Source organism: Schistocerca gregaria, chromosome 3 (genome assembly GCF_023897955.1).
Source record: "Schistocerca gregaria isolate iqSchGreg1 chromosome 3, iqSchGreg1.2, whole genome shotgun sequence".
NCBI lineage: Eukaryota > Metazoa > Arthropoda > Insecta > Orthoptera > Acrididae > Schistocerca > Schistocerca gregaria.
The window spans coordinates 184,497,982-184,518,605 of NC_064922.1; the positions used below are offsets into that span (position 1 = coordinate 184,497,982).

Below are 20,624 nucleotides of genomic sequence, written 5' to 3' on the forward strand. Positions count from 1 at the left end.
TTCTTGAAATGTGTATGTGCATCATGTGTATTACTTTTGTACCTATTTAGTGAATAAAACATTGCCATTATCCCACAACTGAAATCAGTGCTGTCTTACAATGACACTTTTATCAAGTTATGGGCCCAGTAATAGCTTAGTGACTAGTTTTATGTGACATAAAGAAAAAGGACTACTGGGTACTATTGAAAATGTATGCAAGAAAGAATTTTGAGGTTATTTCTGCCTTGTGCAAGTGAAAACATAACCTTAAAATGATTAAAAGCAATATTTCAAGAATCAAAAATCTCAAAGGTCTTGAGAACTGTCCAACCTGGAAATTTCAGTCACATGAATCTTAAGAGCTGTGGGACTTGGGGTACTGTTACAGGCTAAACAATTAAACCAATGCGTAATGACTGCATGAAAAATATGGCAGCGAAGGCATGTGAAAAAGCTTTTACAGTGTAGAAAAAGATGGACGCTGCAGTTCAGAAAAGTCACTGCTACACATTATTAACTGTGAGTCTTCAGTTGCCATGTGGAAAATTTCAGCTGAAGAACAGAAAAACAATGTGAGCTCACATTTATTCCAGCAGCAATGTTACAATTTATAAAAGAAATTTCTTGTGACATGACTACAAATATTTCACAGTTAGAAGACCTGGTGCATCATTTGAGGAATCAAGGTGAAAATATTTCTAACTCAGTGGTTACCACAAAACTGTTTATGACATTACCAACAAGCTATAGCCATTTTCTGAGTGTGTGGGAGTCAGCACATTCCGATCAACAATCGCTGCGAAATTTGACCTTGAGGTTGTTGATGGAATGAAAATGCCTGTATCTCCAAGAAGACAGAATGGAGAGGCATTTCTGGAACGCAGACAACCAAGAAACACTCACCTTAAGAATAACTCTCATCTCGAAGACAAAAATTGGAGAAGACCTGGTAAATGCTTAAAATGTAATGAGTTACAGTGTTGTGTGCTGTGTAACACTGTGCACAAGTGATAACTATTTTTAATGATTATCTTTGGTGCAGTAACTGACATTTTCTCTTTGTTTTAATATATATGTTTATTCTGTTACTGAATGTGCTTTTTAGCTTGTCAATGAATTACAGTTTAGTTTTATGTTGCAATAAAACTAGTTATCTAGCTCTGTAACAATTGATGACCTTACCATGATCTCTGATGGTCACTGACATGAAATTCAATGGTCAGTAAAACTTTGTATTGTGCCTCATCATGCTAACATCTGTGTCAACTGCATCATGCATTTTCCTCTTCCCAGTTCAATTTAACTCCATGATGTCTGGCCTGCTGCCAACTGTAGGTGTGTCTGCTGGTGGAGTAATTAATTGTATGGTGGTAAACCCTCTATCATTTGGGCAACAGAATGCCATGCCATGGTTTGCGCAACTAGAAAGTCAGTTTGTGCTAGCACATGTAACTGCAGACAACATGAAGTACAGTTATATAGTTGCTGCTCTCAATGAAGACATAGCCACAGAAGTGCACAATATTCTGGCTTCACGACTGATCACTGCTTAATCATCAACAATGTCCTGATTACCTGGTTCTTGCAGTCTGAGGCACAGAGATTGGAGAAACTACTCCACACTGTAGAGCTAGGCAATTGCATACATTAGCGGACAATGCAGCCAATGAGGACATTCTGTGGAATATGTGGTTAACATGCCTGCCACCTCATGCACAGAAGATACTGACAGTGAGTGCCAGCAATCTACACACATGCTCATAAATTAAGGATAATGCTGATACATGGTGAAACAATGCTCTGGTGGGCGGTTTGCAGGTTTAAATCACCTTGGGGTATGATCATGCAGTGCATTTGACCTGTAGTCATTGCACAGTGGTGCTGACAGCAGTCCACATACGCCGAGGTGTGTTGGTTCATGTCAGAGTACAGTGCAGTAAGTAAGTGTGCAGATATTTTTAGACATTCTAATGGTGACTGTGTGTTAAAATGGCTCAAAGAACACATATTGATGATGTCATGAAGGGTAGAATACTAGGGCGATTGGAGGCTGGTCAAACACAGCAGGTCGTGGCACGGGCCCTCCATGTACCACAAAGTGTGATCTCAAGATTATGGCAACAATTCTAGCAGACAGGAAACATGTACAGGTGCTACAGTATGGGATGTCCACAGTGTACAACACCAAAAGAAGACTGATATCTCATTACCAGTGCCCACAGAGGGCCACAGAGTACTGCAGGTAGCCTTGCTTGGGAACTTACCACAGTCACTCCAACAGTTGTCTCCAGACACACAGTCTACATTCGACTGAACAGACATGATTTATTCACCTGGAGACCTGCAAGGTGCATTTCACTGACCCCTGGTCACAGAAGAGCCCATAAAGCCCCTGGTGTCAAGAACACAGTACATTGTCATTGGAACAGTGGTCTCAGGTTATGTTCATGGATGGGTCCAGGTATAGCCTGAACAGTGATTTTAACTGGGTTTGCACCTGCCATGAACCAGGAACCAGATACTGATCCCTTAATGTCCTTGAAAGGGACTTGTATGGAGGTCATGGTTTTATGGTGTGGGGTAGGATTATGATTGGTGCACATACACCCCTGCATTTCTTTGACAGAGGAACTGTAACAGGTCAGGTGTATCAGGACATCATTTTGCACCAGTATGTCTGCCTTTTCAGGGGTCCAGTAGGTCCCACCTTCCTCCTGATGGATGATAATGCACAGCCCCACCAAGCTGCCATCATGGAGGAGTATCTTGAAACAGAAGATATCAGGTGAATGGAGTGGTCTGCCTGTTCTCCAGACCTAAACCCCATTGACTACATCTGGGATGCTCTCAGTCAACATACTGCTGCACATCTTCAAACCCGTACGACACTTCAGGAGCTCCGACAGGCACTGGTGCAAGAATGGGAGGCTATACCACAGCAGCTACTCGACCACCTGATCCAGAGTATGCCAACCCATTGTGCGGCTTGTGTACATTGCACGGTGATCGTATCCCATATTGATGTCGGGGTACATGTGCAAGAAACAGTGGCATTTTGTAGCACATGTTTTTGCGACAGTTTTCTCAACTTATCATCAGTACCATGGACTTACAGATCTGTGTCATGTGTGTTCCCTATGTGCCTTTGCTATTAGCCCCAGTTTTGTGTAGTGCCACGTTGTGTGGCACCACATTCTGCAGTTATCCTTGATTTACGAGCATGAGTGTAGATGCACTAATGCAAACAGCAGATCACATACTGGAAATGTATCCGTGTACATGCATCGCACCTGTTTGCCCACAGCTTATCTTTGTTGGCACCTCTGATGGTATGGTTCCGAGGCATGAAAGTGTAGCCCACACACTGCTTGAACAGGGAAACTCAGCAGGACATCAGTGATTACAGCCATTGGTTCTCAAGAAGGCAGCAATTAACTGTTTGTAATGGAACATTTCACAATGTTACAGTTTTTGATTGAACGGTTGCTGACGTGTACGTTTATTAATCTGCCCATCTGCCACATCACAACTGTGATGATTGCCATCTTTTTGCCACAGATGGTTCTACAATTTTACCCTATGGTTGTGTCACATTTGTGTTGAACTTAGGCCTGCAGCACAAATTTGAATGGAACTTTGTCGTTGCAGACATGACACACCCCATACTTGGTGTGGACTTTTTATGATCTTATGAACTGCTGCCTGACTTCCATCACCAACATCTTCTTGAAACTACTGCCAGCCTAGCAAGCCAAGGTGGAGTACATTATGTGGAAGACACAGCAGTAAAGATTATTTCCAGTGATTCTGTGGTCAAAGAGCTCCTCAAACAACTCCCAGAGATCTCATGTCAGGCTCCCACATTGCCGCATTTGCAGCACACGACAGTGCACTACATTTTGACTACATCTGAATCATCACTTCCTTCTCAACTGTGTCATTTGACATACCAGAAAATGAAGATAATTAAGTAGGAATTCTCATCAGTGCTTGCACAAGGAATCTGCTACCCCTTAAGAAGTAATTTGTCATTTCTGCTACACATGGTCCCAAGGAGAGAATAACGTATGGCATCCAAATGATGGTTATAGACAACTCAATGCCAGAACCATTATAGATCAATACCCAGTGTCACATATCAAAGATCTTATGATCAGTGTCCATGGTAAGAACATCTTTTCTACATTTGACTTAGTTGGTGCATTCTACCAGATACCTGTGGTACTGGGCAATGTAAACAGAATGCTAGATGCACACTGTTTGGACTATTAGAATTTACACAAATGCCTTTGGAATGTTGCCCAAACATTTCAGTGGTTCATGAATGAAGTCACACATAACAGACTTTTGTTATATAATAGAGGGAAAGATTCCACGTGCGAAAAATATTTCTAAATCAAAGTTGATGTGACTTACCAAACAAAAGCGCTGGCAGGTCAATAGATACACAAACAAACACAAACATACACACAAAATTCAAGCTTTCGCAACCAATGGTTGCTTCTTCAGGAAAGAGGGAAGGAGAGGGAAAGACGACACCAACCTGTCAGAACTCTGGAGATGGGAACTTGCCCTTCAGTATATGCTCTCTTCTCGTTATCCACCAGGCCTCAATCTGCGCTAATTTCAAGTTGCCACCACTCATACCTCACCTGTCATTCAACATCATCTTTGCCTCTGCACTTCCACCTCGAGTGACATCTCTGCCCAAACTCTTTGCCTTTAAATATGTCTGCTTGTGTCTGTATATGTATGGATGGATATGTGTGTGTGTGTGTGTGTGTGTGTGTGTGTGTGTGTGTGTGTGCACGAGTATATACCTATCGTTTTTTCCCCCTAAGGTAAGTCTTTCTGCTCCCGGGATTGGAATGACTCCTTGCCCTCTCCCTTAAAACCTACATCCTTTCGTCTTTCCCTCTCCTTCCCTCTTTCCTGAAGAAGCAACCGTTGGCTGCAAAAGCTAGAAATTTTGTGTGTGTGTTTCTGTGTTAGTTTATTGTGCCTGTCTACCGGTGCTTTCCCGCTAGGTAAGTCTTGGAATCTTTGTTTTTAATATATTTTTCCCATGTGTAAGTTTCTTTCTATTTTTATTTATATATATATAAAATAGAAAAAAACTTCCACATGGGAAGTCCGCTTGTGTCTGTGTATGTATGGATGGATATGTGTGTGTGTGTGTGTGTGTGTGAGTGTGTGTGTGTGTGTGTGTGTGTGTGTGTGTGTGCGCGCGCGAGTATATATCTATCCTTTTCTCCAGTGTTACACCGTCTGGGTTATCTGGATACTTCCCACTAACACCAACCTGTCAGAACTCTGGAGATGGGAACTTGCCCTTCAGTATATCCTCTCTTCTTGTTATCTGCCAGGCCTCAACCTCCACTAATTTCAAGTTGCCGCCACTCATACCTCACCTGTATTTCAACAACATCTTTGCCTGTGTACTTCCGCCTCGACTGACATCTCTGCCCAAACTCTTTGCCTTTACAAATGTCTGCTTGTGTCTGTGTATGTGCTGGTGGATATGTGTGTGTGTGTGCGAGTGTATATCTGTCCTTTTTCCCCGCTTAGGTAAGTCTTTCCGCTCCCGGGATTGGAATGACTCCTTACCCTCTCCTTTGAAACCCACATCCTTTCGTCTTTCCCTCTCCTTCCCTCTTTCCTGAAGAAGCAACCATTGGTTGCAAAAGCTTGAATTTTGTGTGTATGTTTGTGTTTGTTTGAGTATCTATCAACCTGCCAGCGCTTTTGTTTGGTAAGTCACATCAACTTTGTTTTTAGACTTTTGTTATATATTGATGTCATCATGGTCACATCAAACTCAGAGGCAGAATACCTCTCATAAATACAACAGATCTTCACTCAATCCACAGTCACATGACCAAGTCATCAACCCACCCAAGTATGTCTTGAGAGCAGTTGAAGTACAGTTCCTAACCTATACTATCAATGAGCAAGGCATACAGGCACGAAAATGAAAGTAGAAGCTATACTTAATTTTCCACAGCCTACGACAGTTAAAGAATTACAATGATTTCTTGGTGTAACCAGCTTTTCCCATTGGTTTGTTCACAATCATGCCCTCCTTGATACACCACTGAATAAATTCTTGCACAGTTCACCAAAGCCAAAGGACAAACTCTAGTGGAATAGTGAGGCTAAGTTGGCATTTACTGAGCTGAACTCTACCATCACATAAGCTACACTGTTAGCGCACCCAGTTCCATGAGTACCTCTCACCCTAATGGCTGATAAGTCTGTCACTGCAACAGATGCTGCACTGCAACAGCAAATAGATGAGCACTGGCAGCTCTTAGCCTTTTTTGGTATAAACTTATCGCCATCAGAGATGAATTGGTCCACCTATGATTGTGAACTGTATGCAACCTATGCTGATATCAAGAAATTTTGTCACATGTTGGAGGGACAGCAGTTCACTCTCATCATAGATGACAAACCACTAACACATGCTTTCCACCAGCATCCTGAGAAAGCATCACCTCATCAGCTGTGACATCTCAACTATTCAGACAGTTCACTATCACTACTGCTCACTCTGATGGAAAACTGAATGTGCCAGCTGATGCTCCCTCTCTGATTGAAGCAATCACTGATGTAGTTGATTGTGAAGCTCTTGCCACAGTGCAGCAATCAGATAGCGAGTTATGAGATTTGTTAGTGTAACAATAAGCCCTACAACTCTGTCGTATTACGCTGCCACAATCAACTGAATTGCTGTATTGTGACATTGCCTCTAACAAACCATGACCATTTTTTACTATTGACTTTTGGCAACAAACAATCACCTCTTTACATAGTCTGTTGTACTGGAGTATGAGCCACTACCACCATCGTGAAGTGAGCTTTTGCCTTGCCACACATGGATAAATATTGTAAGCAATATGTGTGACAGTGTGTGGCCTGTCAGTGAAATAAAGTTATGCAGCACATTAGTCACCTATTGGAGTGTTTCTTCCTCCACATCATCAATTTGAACATGTTCGGCAAAATCTCATAGGGCTCTCTCACCTTGAGAAGGATACACCTACTGCCTTACAGCCATTGATTGTTTTACATGCTGGTCTGAGGTGTCCGTAACACTGACATAACCACCCAAACTGTTCAACAACTGCATCCTTTCAGGGATGGATCTTCCATTTCGGTGTGCCTCCACAGATTACAATAAACCAGCAAGGACAATTTGAGTCATATTTGTTCAAAGCATTTGCCATCCTACTGGATACAAAGAATATTAGAATTACAGCTTACCACCCAGCAATGAATGGTTTAGCTGAATGCATGCACTGCCAACTGAAAATGTTACTTTGACGTCACAACTCTCAGCATTTGACAGAGATGCTGCCCTCATCCTCCTGAGTCTCCATGCATTGCTGAAAGAAGACCTAAAAGCCACAGTGGCAGAACTTGTTTATGGCCAGCCAATATGACTGCCTGGAAAGTTATTTGCCAACATGCCAGATGACTGCACTGGTCCATCAAATTTCATAGAAAAGCTGCATACACAAAACTGGTAACTATGTCCCATTGCTCCAAGAGATAAGCAGACCCATTGCCCTATTGTTTTTGATGAGCTATGGGAGTGCTATCTTGTCTTTGCATGGCATGACTCAGATGCAAGCCACTGCAGCCACCCTACGATGGACCTTACCATGTCATCAGTAGGGAAGACGAGACATTCAAAGTTGATGTGATGGGTATGCCAACCACTATCACCTATTTTGTGCACACCCTACTTTAGTATGGACTCATTGCACTCACCAAGGACTTGACAAATGCTTCAGTTGCTCCACCGCCTGTGACAGATTAGTTGCAACAGACATCGGAGGCAACCTCTAATGTGCCATCAGCAGCCTGTGCATGACCCATTGTTACCTGATTCAATAGAAAATATCATTGACACTAAGGAGGGAGTGGTGAAGTGCAGTGTTATGTGCTGCTTAATGCTACATGGAAGTGATAACTATTTTTAATTACTATCTCTGGTGCAGTCACTGACTTATGTTTTCTCTTTGTTTTTATATATGTTTTATTCTGATGTTGAATGTGCTTTTTAATGGAGTTGTATGAGTTACAGTTTGGTTTTTATTTTGCAATGAAGGTAATTATCTAGCTCTGCAACAGTAACAAAACCTGATTATTGGGCAAAAGACTGTAGAAACATCTGTTTGAAATGTAATTAGCCTCATCATTAAGCAAAAAAAAAGCAGAAACACTACATCAGAGGGTCAAGGTCATAATAAGTATAAATTGAGAGGGGATACCCTGATAAGCAAAATTTTTTCATCAATAGCAGCTGAAGCGTGTAGATGAGAATGTGTGGCTTTTAGATTCTGGTGTTACTGACCACGTGCATAATCAATTTAAATGGTTCACAAATTATGGTCAATTTGAGGTGAAGCTGCAAGCTTTATTTTTAGTAGTAACTTCATTCCACCACAAGGAACAGCTAAAAACTATTTTAGCTTCAGATGAAGGAAGATGGTGTGAGAAACATCTGTTAAATGTTTTACATGTATCAGGTATTCAGTTCAATTTATTCTCACTTGAAGCTGCTTTAGACAAGGGAATAAAATTTGAATCTGAATGCAGTATCTTCAAAGGGAGAAATGTTGTTGCAGCAGAAGATCACAAAGCAATGTTTTATAGGATGAAGTTTATGATTTAATTGAGTAAAAATGTTGCTTTTTGAGGTAAATATTTCTACTAAGGTAAATCTTAAAAATCTGACACAAAAGGCTTGCACACCAAAACTTGTTCCAGGTGAAAAAGATCTTGAAACGTAGATAAATAAAGGGAGAAGACAAAAGCTTATATGAGAAATGTATTGTGGGCAAAATTCAAAAGTTGCTCTTTAGCAAAAATTGACTCAAAGTCAACAAAGAAAGAGTATCTGATCCACCATGTTGTGCCCCTATGCAAGTTGATTCTATTGGTGGTTTGTGGTACTTTCTTCTGTTAAAAGTTGACTATTTCCATTGAAAAGCTGTGTAATGCTCATAGTGTAAGTCTCAAGTGGCCAAACACTTCGAATGTTTCACAAAAACCAGTGATAAGCAGACTGAGCATGGAATTAAACTGGTCAGAAATGACAATGGACTAGAAATCACCAACCATCTCAACAGAATGGTACAGCTGACCATTAGAATAGAACTTTGGTGAAGAATTCAAGGGCTAAGCTTCATGAAGGTGGACTGTCAATATGACTATGGGCTCAAACCATAAACATGACAGCCGGTGCAATCAGTGTTGATGGAAAATTACCTCAAAGTTATCGACTGGATTGGACTGCTATGTAGACAGACTCAGGGTACTTGAAAGATGAACAGCCTATTCAAGAAAAAAGCCTCAACCAGACTGGGAAAAGTAAATTAAATCACCATATGAAGGATCAGAGTCTGAAATCAGCTAAACTAAACAGAATGTCAATGAAGATTGCACTGAATTCATGAATCAAATAGGAAGAAGAGTATCATGCACTTAGAAGCTGGCCATGCAAGAGGACATGCATGAACATAGAAGCAGCCCATGCAAGAAGACATGCATGCATTTAACGTAACTTGGATGATGAGTGAGCCCTCAGAAAACCAATAAATACTTGCCAATAGGTGGATATTCACAGTCAATGGGAAAACATATGGAACTGTAGATAATTTTAAAGCTCAAATTGTGAAACCTTTAGTCTAATGGTAACATTTCACTCCCATAAAAATTGGAGCATCCAAAGCCATGGAGCCAAGGAGACAAGGCAGTTTTATGTTAAAATTGCATTTTTATACAGTGCAATCAATACAAAGATACACTGCAGGAAAAAATTAGTAATCTCTTTCAGAGGTTCCCAATTTACTCAAGATTTATTGTTGCAGCAATGCATTGGAGTACATGAAATGATTTCATTTACAGTTTAACAGCACAAGCAGTTCTGAGGTACCAAGTATCAACCCATGCTGAAACACTCATATTAGCACACGGTATAGCCTCAATGGTTAGCATTGCAGGTGCTTACTTTGGCATCCAGCCAGTTGTACAAATGGCAAATACTGTCCTGGAATACAGTATGCCATGCCTCCTTGACCTCTTCACATAGTTCTGGAGGAGTTGTTGATTGACAAGTCACACAAGGAACTTCTCATTCCATCATATGCCGCACACACTCGGTTGGAGACTAGTCTGGAGATTTTGCTGACTAGGGAAGTTGCTGCCTGTCATGCAGACCACACCGAGTTTCACAGATGCTGAGTAGGTGAGAGTATCCTGTTGGAGCAACACATCTTTTTCCTGTTGCAAGACTGGCAAAAGAATGGTTCTAACAACACTCTGCACATACTGAGTGCTAGTTAGTGTCCTCCAGAAACAGCAAAGGTGAATGATAGTTGTAGCTTATCCCACCCCAGACCAAAAGGTCTGGGGTGGTGCCAGTGTATCTTGGATGAAAGCTTTCTATGAGACAGTGCTCAACAGGTCTACATCGAATGTTCATGTGACCACTGACATCAGCATTGTTGCACAATCAACACAAATGTTAAATTGTGCATAATTCCTCTGAAAAGCTGATCCCACCACTCTGAAGGTCATAATTTCACCCCTTTGAAACTCACTAAGCTGAATGTAGGAAGCACAATTGCATCTCCATGGCATGGGTGTCTGCTTGCTTCATTAGTTTGGACCACACTGAGCCTTCTGGCTGTGAGCATTCCCGTTTACAGGGCAGACACAGATGGCACACTGGTAACTATGCCTCTACAATATCTGTGGGTGGATGATGTTGAAACCATTATCAGTATGTCTACTATCCCTCAGGTGACGTACAGTGTCATTAGATCAATATCAACATCATTTTTTGACAGCTCATTGACTCAGATGAGTGTCAGGAGTATGGAATGAATGATTTGTCAGTCTGCTACACAAATTTGACCTAATGGTAACAGATGCACATCCCTGCATTTTTGTAAATGTTAAGGGTGGATTCTTGACCATACTAGCAATTTACCATCCTAGCTGTGATGGTCTGGTTGAATCAGAGCCTAGAGAAGTTATCAGTCTGTTGCTGAATGATTTGGAGCAGAAATCTGATGTAACTATAAGAAGTGCCAAGGCATTATCTCCACACCATCATGATATTGGAAGCTTCCTTTGTCAATAGCAGCCAGACCTGACATCACTTCTGCAGCGCACAATGCTAGTCAGAAACTTGAAAAACCAGAAAAGACCCACTGGAAAGCTGTGGAGAGAATTTTGCAGTACCTGAAGGAAACAATCTCTTATGGCCACTATTACCCAAAAATAGGGATCTCCATTTGTTTGTTTTTAGTGACTCAGATCATGCAGAAGATCTTCTTACTTGAAAACCAACCCACAGTTTTGTTGTTAAACATGGTGGAGCCACCATAGCTTAGAACTCTCACAGGCAGAAGGTGGTAGCCTTGTCAACAACAGAAGCAGAATATCTAGCTTCCCGTCAAGGTGAGATAGAAATCATGAGGAACCAGCCAATTTTGCAGAAAATTATGAGGGTAAAGGAAATAACTACCAACCTGCATAAGGATTGTTTAAGTGCCATCCAGACGATCAAGAATCTTGAGAATCTTAAATGAACAAAATACATAGATGTGACACGTCAAATTGCATGAAAAAAAAATTCAGCTGTGTAAATGCCAGCTCTGCAGATCAGTAAGTAGATATTTTTACTAAGTCACTTCCTAGAAGCAACTTTTATAAATTAAGGCAGTTACTTTCTGTTGTTGACATTGAAGATCTTAGAGATAATAGGCAATGAAAGTGTTAAATATTTATTAATTGAAGTAGGAGTCTTCTCTTAATCAATAAAAGATATATTGTTTTGTTTTGTTGGTTTCTCCGATATTCATAAACAGTTTCATACTTTTACATTTGTATTTGGCACACTTCCTAGTTACTTATACTGTGTTGTTATCCAAGACTTTCACAATGAACTCAGTGGTACAGAGGACACCTCCTTAAAACATGTGGTTGCATTATCTACATCTACATCAATATTTATACTCTGCATATCACATTTAAGTGCCTGGCAGAGGGTTCATCAGACCACCTTCACAATTCTCTGTTATTCCATCTTGTATAGCATTCAGAAAGAACAAACATCTATACATTTCTCCCTATGAAGGTTGGCATTAACAAAATATTTACACATTTGGAGGAGAAAGTTGGTGATTGGAATTTCATGAGAAGATTCCTCCACAGTAAAAAATGCCTTTTTTTTTAATGATGCCCATCCGAAATTCTGTATCATTTCAGTGACACTCTCTCCCCTAATTCGTGACAATACAAAATGTGCCGCCCTTCTTTGAACTTTCTCAATTTACTCCATCAGTCCTATTTCGTAGGCATCCCACACCATGCAGCAGTATTATAAAAGAGGACAGACAAATTAGCATAGGCAGTCTGCTTAGTAGATTTGCTACATTTCCCAAGTATCCTGCCAATAAAATGCAGCCAAAACATTTTCTATGTGTTTCTTCATATTTAACTTGTTCCTAATTGTAATTCATAGGTATTTAGCTGAAATTACTGACTTTAGATTTGATTGATTTATCATGTAACAGAAGTTAAATGGATTCCTTTTAGCACTCATGTGGATGACCTTACACTTTTCATTATTTAGGGTCAATTGCCAATTTTGGTGCCATACATATATCTTTTCTAAGTTCTTTTGCAATTTGTTTTGGTCTTCTGATGACTTTACTAGTTGATAAATGACAGCATTATCTGCAAACAACATAAGACGACTGCTCAGCTAGTCTCCCAAATTGTTTATATAAATAAGGAACAGCAAAGGGCCTATAACACTACCTAGGGAAATGCCAGAAATTACTTCTATTTTACTTGATGTTTTCCCATCAATTACTACGAGCTGTGACCTCTCTAACAAGAAATCACAGATCCAATCACATAATTGAGATGATATTCCACAGGTACACAATTTTACTACAAAATTTTTCTGTTTTACAGTGTCAAAAGCCTTCTGGAAATCCGGAAATTTGGAGTCAGTTTGAAATCCTACGTCAATAGCACTCAACACTTCATGAAAATAAAGAGTTAGTTGTGTTTCACAAGAATGATGTTTTTCTAAATCCTTTTTAACTATGTGTCAATAGATAATTTTATTCGAGGTAATTCATAATGTTCAAACACAATACATGTTCCAATATCCTGCTACATATCAGTGTTAATGATATGGGCCTGTAGTGTAGTGGGTTACTCTTACTACCTTTCTTGAATATTGGTATGACCTGTGCGACTTTCCAGTCTTTGAGTATGGATCTTTCGTCAAGCAAACAGTTGTATGTGATTGTTATGTATGGAGCTACTGCATCAGCATACTCTGAAAGGAAACTAATTGGTATACAGTCTGGACCTGAAGACTTACTTTTATTAAGCAATTTAAGTTACTTCACTACTCCAATGATATCTACTTCTACATTACTCATGTTGGCAGCTGTTCATGATTCAAATTCTGGGATATTTACTCCACTTTCTTTTGTGAAGGCATTTTGGAAGGCTATGTTTAGTAACTCTGCTTTAGCAACACTACCTTCAATAGTATCTCCATTGCCATCATGCAGAGAAGGCACTGATTGTGTCTTCCCGCTAGCATACTTCACATACGACCAGAATCTCTAAATTTTCTGCCATGTTTCAAGACAAAGTTTCGTTGTGGAAACTATGATAAGCATCTAAAATTGAAATCTGCACTAAATTTTGAGCTTCTGTAACAGAATTCCAATTTCGGAGATCTTGCATTTATTTAAATTTTGGATTTATTTATTTACTTATTTATTTATTTATTTATTTATTTATTTATTTTTTTTTTTTTTTTTTGCAACTGTGTTCTGGCCCATTTAATGAACCAAGGACGATCAGCTCCATCATTTGTTAATTTATTTGGTATAAATCTCTCTGATAGTATTTCTTTGAATTCAAGCCACATCTGGTCTGCACTCACATTGTTAATTTGGAATGAGTGGGAATTGTCTCTCAGGAAGGCATCAAGTGAATTTTTATCTGCTTTTCTGAATAGGTATATTTTTCGTTTATTTTTGGAGGATTTGGAGGTCACAATATTCAATCTCACTACAAAACCCTGTTTTACTAATCCCTGTATCCATTTTGATGCTTGTTATTAAATCAGGATTATTTGTTGCTAGGAGGTCAAGTGTGCTTTCACAACTGTTTACTATTTGCATGGGCTCATAATCTAACTGATCGAAATAATTTCTGGAGAATGCATTTAACACACATTCAGATGTGTTCTATGCATACCTCCAGATTTAAAGATGTATTTTACCTAACATATTGAGGGTAAATTAAAGTCACCACCAACTATAATTGTATGAGTCACGTACATGTTTGCTATTAAACTCAAGTTTTCTTTAAAACTTTCAGCAATTGTATCATCTGAATTGGGAGGTCAGTAAAAGGATTCAATTCTGATTTTATTTTGGTTGCATCAATGACCTCTGCCCATACTAACTCACAGGAACTATCTACTTCAATTTTGTGACAAGATGAACTACTTCTAACAGCAACAAACACACGACCGACAACTGTGTTTAGCCTGTCCTATTGCAACACCATTAGGTTCTTTGCAAAAATGTATCACATTTTTATTCTTGTTCAGTGAATAAAAAATTGTCATTATTATATAGTGAGACTCAGTACTGCATTACATTGGCTCCTTTATCACTAAGAAAATTTGTAATAATGTTACAGAATTTCTGCTTGCCCCATCTATCTACCAGGTGATCAAAAAGTCAGTATAAATTTGAAAACAAAATAAATCACGGAATAATGTAGATAGAGATATACAAATTGACACACATGCACGGAATGATGTGGAGTTTTATTAGAACCTAAAAAATACAAAAGTTCAAAAAAATATCCGACAGATGGCACTTCATCTTATCAGAATAGCAAAAGTAAGACAAAGCAAAGATGATGTTCTTTACAGGAAATGCTCAATATGTCTACCATCATTCCTCAACAATAGCTGTAGTCGAGGAATAATGTTGTGAACAGCACTGTAAAGCATGTCCAGAGTTATGGTGAGGCATTGGCATCGGGTGTTGTCTTTCAGCATCCCTAGAGATGTCGGTTGATCATGATATACTTGTGACTTCAGGTAATCCCAAAGCCAATAATTGCACAGACTGAGGTCTGGGGACCTGGGAGGCCAAGCATGATGAAAGTGACGGCTGAGAACACGATCATCACCAAACGACGTGCGCAAGAGATCTTTCATGCATCTAGCAATATGTGATGGAGCGCCATCCTGCATAAACATTGTATGTTCCAGCAGGTGTTTATCTGCCAGGCTGGGGATGATACAATTCTGTAACATATCGCCATACCTCCCACCCATCACGATAGCAGTTACAAAACCAGAATCACACATTTCCTCAAAGAAAAAAGGCCTGATAATGGTAGATGTGGTAAAACCAACCCATACTGTGACTTTCTTGTGATGCAATGGAGTTTCCACAACAGTTCTAGGGTTTTCGGTAGCCCAAATTCTGCAGTTGTGGGCATTGACAGACCCTCGGAGCGTAAAATGAGCTTCGTTGGTCCACAACACGTTACTCAACCAATTGTCATCTTCCGCCATCTTTTGAAATGCCCACATTGCAAATGCCCTCCACTTCACTAAATCACCAGGTAACAGTTCATGATGCTGATGGATTTTGTACGGATAGCACCGGAGGGTATGCCTAAGTGACGACCAAACAGTAGTGTATGGAGTGCTGGTACGATATGTGACTGCACGAGCGCGACTTCCCCATGCATAAACAAACCCGCTACAGTCTCCATTTCTTCCTGAACTGCCTCAGCAGCATTATGCCTTGTGCTTGGTCGACCCCTATGGGGTCTATCATCTAAACAACCGTGTCTTCAAACTTCGAAATCATTCTCACCACAGCTGCATTTGTCAACAGACTGTTACCCATTTGAATCCTCTTCCTGTGGCAATAGGATCATAATGCTGAACTAGCACATTCCCCATTCTGATAATACAGATGCACTAAAAGCGCTTTTTCAGGTAACATTAACATGCTGCGACTGCTGGCACATCTGATTCTCTCTCTCATTACAGTTCCTTTTATGCACAATTGTCATGCACAGTCACTGACGTTCTACTGTCCGGCACCATCTGTTGGACATTTTGTGAACTTTTTGTTTTGTTTAATAAAACCCCATGCCATTCCAAGCATGTGTGTCAATTTTTACTTCTCTATCTACATTATTCCGTGTTTTATTAAGTTTTCAAATTTATACTGACTTTTTGATCACATGGTATATACCTTGAGGGATGTGTTAAAGCCAGATTAAATTCTGCAAAAATGAAGATATACAATGCCCTTATATCCCCCATTATCCTCTATCATCCAGAAAGCTGGACACTAACTAAAAGGGGCATGCAAAAGCACTCTCAAATTTAAAAGAAAGGCGATGAAAAGAATTTGGGACCTGATTTGAGACAAAGATACGTAGAAAGAGTGAAAAAATAATGAAATTTACAAGGTCATGGAGGAGGCCAACATTTTACAATAACAAAATAGCAGAGGCTTTCAGTGGGCAGGTCTTGCAATTCATATGTCAGAGACCTGGCTTCCCAAGCAAGCTTTGATTGTGCCCATTACAACAAAAAGACCCCTGGGCAGGCCAAGAAACAGATGAGAAAGCAACATAAAGAAAGATGCCAAAGCTCTGAATTTAGTCTACTGGGAGGAAGCAGCAATAGACAGAATGCAGTGGAGTCTGATTCTTGATGCAGCATATGGTCTACATGGTGACTGCTAAAGAATTAAGTAATTTACATACTTTAATGTTAAAACTCTATATACTGATACGCAGCAAAGCAGTGGTGGCTAGTGTGTAAGAGCACAAGAGCACATAAATACCCTAACTTTTGACACCTTGCAGATTTATTGATTATTTTTCTTTGAGTGCTGTTAAACATAATGTAGATGTGGTAATCTGAAATACGTGGCACTATATCTACTGTGCTGTGCAACATTGGTGCGCTAGACTCAGTGAAATTTGGCATCAGGTTTGTGAGCAAACCTTCACTTGTGCATGTTTTAAGGAGCTTCTGCGCTTGCACAATTTTTTGTGACATAATTTCCTTATGGGCCAAATACATACAGATGTGACGAAAAATGTGCACATTTCATGGCATGCACTGCTAGCCCTTACCATTTGACTACAAGTTTATGTCAATGCCACTAGGTGGTAGCACACTGCAGCAGACTTTTATCCATATTCACTTGGCATAAATCCAACTAGGCAGAAGCACACTACACGGATATACCAATTCACTCACTATATAGTAAAATTAGATCAGTCATCAGTATATGTTATAGTTATACTGATAGAAAAACCTATTTTGTGGGATTCTGAATGAGATACAGCATTAAGTTTTGGATTTTATCATACAGTAATCCATTTGAGGTGCTGGGAAATGTAAACAGCATCATCATTGATTGTGAGACTGTAGAATTTGTTCACGCTTCTGATAGCTGTTGATCTTATGGTTGGGCAGGTTTATCTGTACTGTAGGCTCACGCTGTACGTAAATCTGAACATTCACGAAAGGCGGTTACTGGTTTCTCTAATTTTCACTTAAATATGGGGTGGGGGGGGGGGGGGGGGGGGGGCAAAGACAGTGTATTTATGATCCTTATGGCTCTCAGTGCCTCATTTGTATTCTAGTCAAGTGACCTTGTTGGTAGATAGTAGTACTTGAATTTAATAACGTGCAGTGTCAATATGAACTCTGTTGAACATCTATTAAGTGCTAACAGACAAGAAAATTACTGAGAAAAATCAGCCGCAAGGAAAGTAGGGCCTCCCAGCATCAAAGTTAATTCATTAACTGATACATGAATTAGGGATCTTCTACATTTGGCCAAAAAATAAAAGAAACATGAAAAGTCCCACTTAGATAAAAATGCAAAATGGAAAGTAGCAAAAGCTTGAACATTATATTTCAGTCTTGCCATAAACTGTATTTAAATATGTGCTAAACAACAAAATTCCACAAAAACAATTCTTCCTCTTTTCAGACAAGTTTTGCAGATTATTATTATTATTATCATTATTATTATTATTGACAGCAGCTTAAGTTGTATAAATATGTTGATAATCATAACTGTTATACAGCAGATGCTATTAATTATGCATCCTGATATTTAACTGTATTTAAAACTTTTTAAACGCCCATAATGTATACCTATGAGCTGGCACTGCAGCAGAGTCTGTTAGAAGCTGTGAATTTATATTTGGGGAACTTTCAAACTGTATTATGAGTGTGTCAGATGAATTAACCATGAAATAAACTTTCACAATAATCTATGAAGTGTGATTTCTGTTTTTTAAAAGCTGTAGATCACTATTAATAAGAATTAGTTTTATTTTTTATTATTTTAATTAAGATGGTGAAGAACGTGTGCTGAAAATGGAAAGAGTTACCATTGTATCACTGCAATGTATATCTGCTAGTACCTGTGTGGTGCAAGTAATACATCATAAGCATAGTGATTAAAATACACATTGCAGAACAGTTTTAGGATGGCTGTTTTGAACAGTGAAGTGCTACAATGGATATAGGAGTGTTAAATTATACAATACACTATTAAATTCTCTTCTCTTAATAGGTTTCATGTATATCTCAGTACTGTAAATGACTGAAATTGCTTTAGTTACCTTAGTTCTTACTTGAAGATAGTACTCTTACCTTTTTAGTCCATATACATAAGAAACACCCACACATTCAAAGAAGGCAATAATGAGCAAGGGAAAGTTTCCACTGAAGTTATCAAACAAGATGAATACATAACTGCCAGCACCATGGGCAAAAGCCATAGATATGCCACAACATATAAGACACAGGCCCCCTGAAAAATAAAATAGATTTTGATAACATAGATGTTGTTGACACACTTTTTATGTCATGCTAACTACAAATTACTACAAACAACATATTATGTACCATAACAACTAGACTTGCATGTGAGACCCTGTGAAATCTGTCTTTGAAAACATGAAAGAGTTACGTGTGATTTCAGTCTTTGCACAGCTCAGGAACTTTATGTAAAGTATTCTTCTTAATGAACAACAAACTAATGTACAATCACCTTTTCTTCAGAAACAAACACACAGTTCTTAAAATATGAATTCAAAATCAAAAGTCATAATTGACAACAGCTTATTGCCTTCTACATTTACTGGCCGCTGACTTGCAAGATATTATGATACTTTGTACTCAATAATCAATGATAATGCTATTTTTCTGTTAAGATGTAGAAAAAAAGGACATACAACACATCCTATTTTCAGATATTTATTAAACAAATTCACACAGCCACTAGAAAAATAAAATCAATTTAAATCAATTCATTTGAACTTTTAACAATGGGAAGTCTAGGATGGAATAACAACAATATTGTAATGATAGTTTGATACTTGTGCCACAGAGAAGGTTCTGATTGACAGATGGGCACAATAAGAAAGAATGCTAGAAACATTCAGCTTTTGACTACATTCTTCAGCAATAGTAGTGTCTGAGATGAACAGCAGTCTAGCTGAGTGGACAGTGCAAGTATGGAACAGGCACAGGAAGGTGACAGAGAGGTGGGGGGATAGCAGGGTACTCTTGAGGGAAGGTGTAAGTGCTGCTTTGTATAGTGTGCATGGAAGTGGTGAGTACAGGATAGGGCTGCTGGGCACAGCACAGGGATGCTGTGCAGTGGGGCTGGGCAGGGGGGGGGGGGGTATTGGGGGAGGGGGGGAGGGAGAGGGACAGAAGTAGAAAAAGAGAAAGGAGTGTATAGGCGCATTTATGGGGTAGAAGACATTTGCTCCCACCTCAGTACTACACATGCCTTGCATCTCATTACTACCAGTCCAGGGCTACACATGCCCTTCATCCCATCAATATACATACATCGTTCCTTCCCCTTCTTTGCATCTCCCCCCCCTCCCCCCCCCCCCCCCCACACCCCCACCCCCCACCCTCCAACAGGACACCGTACACTCGATGTCCCTGCATGTTCCGACAGGCAGCACTAGCAACTTTCCCCAACCCTACCCTCCTTCTCCCTTCCCCACACCTCTTCCAGACCCACACTGTCTACTCCAGCTAGACTGTCACACACCTCAGACACAGCTACAGTTGGGACTTACTGCTGTGAGATAATAGGGGACATCTGTGTGACAGATGTACTTGTACAGATGTGTGTGTTTTCTACTTCTGAAGAATGTTGTAGCCCAAAAGCTGAGTAATTCTAGCATTCTTTTTCATTGTGCCTGTCTGCAACTCAATACCTCCTCTTTGTAGTGAGTAGTAATCTATCCTTTCTATACTGTTGTTCTATTTTTAGGAATATTTTATGCTTACATTATAGTTTTCTTTTGTTTTATTTGTGGGCCACGATAACTAAATATAAAACATGTTCAAAAACAAGTAGTAATGGCGGATTCCAGTTATGTTTGACAATAAACAATGGTGACTCTACTGTGCTCATTTCTTACAAATGTTACCATCACTGATTAATGATGATTTAGGGGAAAAATGTAAAACTTGAATACAGCAA

At 39.5% G+C, this 20,624-nt stretch overlaps 1 protein-coding gene across 1 annotated transcript in view; it reads right to left on the reverse strand.

The window, feature by feature from the left end:
- Positions 1-20,624, reverse strand: part of LOC126354816 (sodium-dependent neutral amino acid transporter B(0)AT3) — a 517,077-nt gene that overhangs the window by 66,044 nt on the left and 430,409 nt on the right. Inside the window, exon 11 of the mRNA XM_050004755.1 lies at positions 18,767-18,926. Within this exon, the coding sequence (XP_049860712.1) occupies positions 18,767-18,926 (160 nt within the window). The remainder of the gene's footprint in view (positions 1-18,766; positions 18,927-20,624) is intronic.